This window comes from Cyclospora cayetanensis, unplaced genomic scaffold (genome assembly GCF_002999335.1).
Source record: "Cyclospora cayetanensis isolate NF1_C8 unplaced genomic scaffold, CcayRef3 CcayRef3_contig_444, whole genome shotgun sequence".
In the NCBI taxonomy this organism is placed as follows: Eukaryota; Apicomplexa; class Conoidasida; order Eucoccidiorida; family Eimeriidae; genus Cyclospora; species Cyclospora cayetanensis.
This window is the reverse complement of record NW_020312419.1, coordinates 1418-5965: the sequence shown is the minus strand read 5'-3', so window position 1 is coordinate 5965 and position 4548 is coordinate 1418. Positions and strand designations below refer to the sequence as shown.

Genomic DNA, 4548 nt, shown 5'->3' with positions numbered 1-4548 from the left:
ATCTGACCTATCGTTCATTTCTTCAGCAGCCGATGCTGTCATACACAAGACGCCAATGACACTAAGTCTTACACGTGCACTACCAATCTACAACAACACAACGCCAAACACACACAAACACAAACAGACACACACACACACACACCCACACACACACACACACACACACACACACACACACACACACACACACACACACACACACACACACACACACACACACACACACACACACACACTGTTAAGAGCCTTCCGCTCACTCATTTAATTAGACTTCTAGGATTTCGGGTCTCACGTTGTGGTGGGTACAGCCAGATGCATTTGGTGCATCCGTAGGCGCGGCGGTGGTCGGCCGCTCTTCGGTTCTCTGGGGGTTACCAGCTGACTGCCTGTAGCTGATGGCGGTAGGGCCACACCACAGGCTTCCATCCCGCTCTCAGGTGTCAGTGGCATTGAATCCTTGGAACGAGCTCCTACTGGTGGTTCCCTCTCGTCGTTGATGTAACCCACGCGTGAGACGGCGTTTCGAGGGCGGCCGCGAGGCCATTCACTGTGTACACTACCTGCATAACCATGGGGTTGCTCAATGGGACTGCCATTGGAGCCCCTGTGAGCACTGCTGGCGTCTAAGGGTCTTCTGCTCCCTGTGTGTGCGTTTGCCATAGGTAGCTCTGACAGGGAAAGGGGGCTGTCCCTGCCCGACGCGGAGTGGCCCCTTGAGGCAGCTTCATGGAGATTTGTTATGCTCTGGTCCCCGTGAGGGGCAAACATCAGAATGGTATTTGTCAATGTTGTGCAGCTCAGCACCTGCTCTAGACGCTTGAGCCTCAGGCAGCTAGAATAGTTGAAGGGTCTCCTAGTCTTACTTTAATATACCGCCTGCCTGCTGAATTAAAATAGCAGAAGCCTCTGCCTTGGTGCATCTCTTGCTGAGCAGCTTGTATACGAAGGAGAAGAAAAAGCGGCTACTGGGATCAATGATTGGGGCCCTCTGGCGCTAAATGCTCGGAGCATAAGGCCTTGGAGACAACGGCTGTTGATGAAGCTTCCTCAACAACTAGGGCCAATTATAGCAGTTGGAACGTAATTATGAATAGAACTCTAAGAATGCCCTAGAAAGCTGACGTAATTGAAGAGCCAGATGCAGCAGGTCCACCGCCGACACTTCTGTGACTACCGGCTGAGAATACGACCGATCATTGCCTCACGACATTGCTGCGGTTGGTCGTACTGCTCATGCTGCAATGTTTCGCCGCATCATGGCTTCACTAGCGAATGGTAACTGAGCAAGGATGTTTCACTGTTTAAAAAATGACCCGAAAGCTGTCCCGCGGCCACTCCGTGCTCAGTAATTCCCCATCCCCTGCAGCTAGTCTAATGACCCAAAGCAGACTGACCTCAGATATCCCATCTGCTTTGAAAAAGTATTTTCTCCGTGGCACTGAGGCGCAGGTAAGACTGCTCAGCTACAATAGAACGAGGATCCAGCAAACGCTCCATTTCGGTCTAAAACCATTCAGTTTCCAGCACTCAACGCATCCCCGTCGCGTATTGCTTCCTACGCAAGAACACGTACTGGTGTATGGATACTCTTGTTCATTGCCCATTAAGGCGCCTAATTTCTGACACAGTACACCATCGCCTGGCAAAATATGTATGTTGAATCACACAGCGCAGCGCCTTTGGAGCATAGCCATCCTCCATTTGTTCGTGCGCTCGTGGTCCATTTTACCTCCATATTATGTCAGAGGAACATTTTAAGAAGCCACAACTTCTTCGGGCACCTCAAAATTCCTCCGGTTGTGGATGCACTAGCTGGTGGCTTGGAGCTTCTCTTGAGGAATTCCTGCGCGCCGCCAACATGCCTCTGAAACTGTGTTCATAGCTTCCTTCATAGAAACTTTCACAGGATGAACACTTACGATGCAGAACATACTAGTGCTGCACATTCTGTACCTCTCAAAAAGCCGGAGGCATCATAAAAGTAATGGGAGATTCCCCAGTCTCCAGTTCTCATTGCATTCGAGGGGTGCCTACTGGCATTCTGCGGGTCATCAAGCAGAACATTGATTAATGAACGGATTCTAAAGAGTATTGGCCGCCATTTTTTCAGTATACTTTCATATGTTTGCCTTATCTCCAAGTGACGGGAAAGAGTGCTTTGCCCCCATATGGGCGAAGTAAAGGAAGCGACGCTGGGCCAAAAGTCGCACCGCCAAGTTGGGCAACAGAGCATAAATGCCAGGTATAAAGGAGGCCACCAACCACAAGCTGGCACTCTGCACATCAACAGAGATTGTGGAGAAGGACCGCTTGCTGTACTTTCGGCCCACAAGGGCCAAACGTAAGAAGCTGTCAAACCTTTAAAGGAGTAGCTGCTGGGGAAAGGGCAGATCATATTCCAGGGTGGCCTGCATAGCAGTGCGGCGCTACAACACCTATTCAAACACGTTAGGGGATGGAACTCTACGGTATTTCTGCTATATTTTAGCCTTAGATAAAGGTAGTATTCAAGTATCGATTGGACACATTCATTGCTTTCTCAAATAGGAAATGACGCAAGGTCTGCTGTGTAGGCGCACTGAAAATCAGTGGAGCAGCTACTGCTTCCACAGAGCCCACAGACCTCGCCTGCTTTCCGCTTACGCAGCAGATCCTCTAGTGTGATGTGCGGCTTAGGAAGCACCCCGCGGTGAATGGGGCATTGAAATACAGAGTGAAGGCAGTGAGCAGCAAGAAAGTGAAACCTTTCCTCGGCAGTACGCCAAGGATTACGAGGACTTATGCTCACACTGTGACTGCCGTTCCCTGGGCAGACTAAAGCATGATCTCTAAATTTTTCTACGACCCCGGCCTTTCGCTCTGCCTCAGCAGCAAGAAGGGTAGTCAGTACAACTGTAGGATTTAGAATTTCAACCACCCGTGCCCCTGGCTGCCCGTCGCACCATACTGTCATCAGCCTTCCGTATGTACAGCGCGATCCATGGGGTGCCTTCGTACACCTACACTCGACAGTTTCCTCTTTGAACTTGCCCTCAGAGTCAGTGATGTTGGACGACTCAACGGCCCCACGTCCAGGCTCGTCCTGCGGGCTGAAGAAGGCGTCACCTAGGTGAATATGCAAGTGCCAATCTGTCTCCACGAACCGCTTTATTCCGCAAACATCAAGGATACGCCCAAACGGCAATGTCTCGGACAAAACCAACTGGCGCACTTGCGGAGGAAAGGCAGATAGATGCGCCACTAGGAATCCATATGAGAACGGCGCATTGCTTCCCAACAGATGAAGAGGCTGCGGTTCACCTGCATACCCGGCTGTGAGTGCACCGTTATCTTCACCTGTACACGCTCTTTCGTTGATACATGCGTCATCCTTTATACACCTCGTCTTCTCCGTACACTCTGTTTTTGCGGCCATTCCGTATTTCTTGATACGCTGCTCTTTCTGTGCCAGCGCGCTAGTAGTGGGGCTCAGCATAATGTGCCTAAAGTACACTTCGTCCTTGTCTGCTGCATACTTTAGAACTTTAAGAATTTCATTACCTTGAACTGAAGCCATTCCACTGCAAAGAACAGAAACTGCCATTTCCGCGGCGAGGAACTGCTGACCCACGAGTGTTACATTGCAGTTAAAGCGCGTGAAAACAGAAAAGCACGGAGGAACATCCTTCATATACACGCCACCGCTGCTCACGGTGGTAGAGGATATTTTTTTTTTTGCTGGGGGCCCCGACCGGTTTCCTTCCTTGTGTTCATCTTCGGGGCATGCTTTATGCTTTATTGTACCGAAATACGAGGTGGACAAAATAGATCTGAGGGTGTGTAGCAATTCAAGCGTTGCACTGCGTAGTTTGCAACGCCTGTTTCCCTCTGCTGCGCCGGTAAATTCGGTACAGCCCTTCACCCCCTGGGGCCACCACTGAGGGTTATCGAGAAAGGCGCCAATATCAAGTGGTGGTGTATCAGTTCCTCTTGCATTGTCGTCTTCTGCCCAGTGAAGATCGGTATTACACATATGATCCATTTAAAATCAGCAAGAACGCGTCCTCCGTACCATTCGGCCTGTTACTGCGTCAAGATCTGAACTGGCTGGGGTAGAACCAACGCCACAGCTCTTGTTTTCAACCGTCCTCAGAGCTCACACCAACAACTCCACATTCAAGGAGCACTTCTGAAACGTAGGAACCACTGTTGTCTTATCTTACGTGCTAGGGCAGAAAAATGGACAAAATACGTTCCAGCACGATGATGGTGTGCTACTTTCTGGAGGCCTGGGCACAAACGCATAATATTATTTAGGTAGCATTATATCATGAAATGGTTATGGAAAAGGGAGCCCCAAAAAGAATGCCTCGGAATCCTTTTTGGGGCTCCCAGTAGACCAACTCAGCTCACACAACAAAAGGGACCGCGGCCACGAACCTATGGATAATTATCTCTCCTTGCCTCCCTCTCACTTTCTTTCCTACCTGGCAGCTTATTTTTCTGTGTGCTGATGAATTCGAGTTGCAGGAAAAGGACAGTAAGTTTTTCAATGTGGGGATTGCC

General features: G+C 50.0%; 1 protein-coding gene across 1 annotated transcript; it reads right to left on the bottom strand.

The window, feature by feature from the left end:
- Positions 1-1918: 1918 nt before the first annotated feature.
- On the bottom strand, positions 1919-4024 carry LOC34624482. Its single transcript, XM_026334557.1, has 4 exons — positions 3436-4024; positions 2647-3303; positions 2214-2361; positions 1919-2084 (listed from the first exon to the last, which is right to left on the bottom strand). Exons 1-4 carry the CDS (start codon positions 4022-4024, stop codon positions 1919-1921), a joined length of 1560 nt encoding a protein of 519 aa, XP_026190342.1.
- Between the last annotated feature and the right edge of the window lie 524 nt (positions 4025-4548).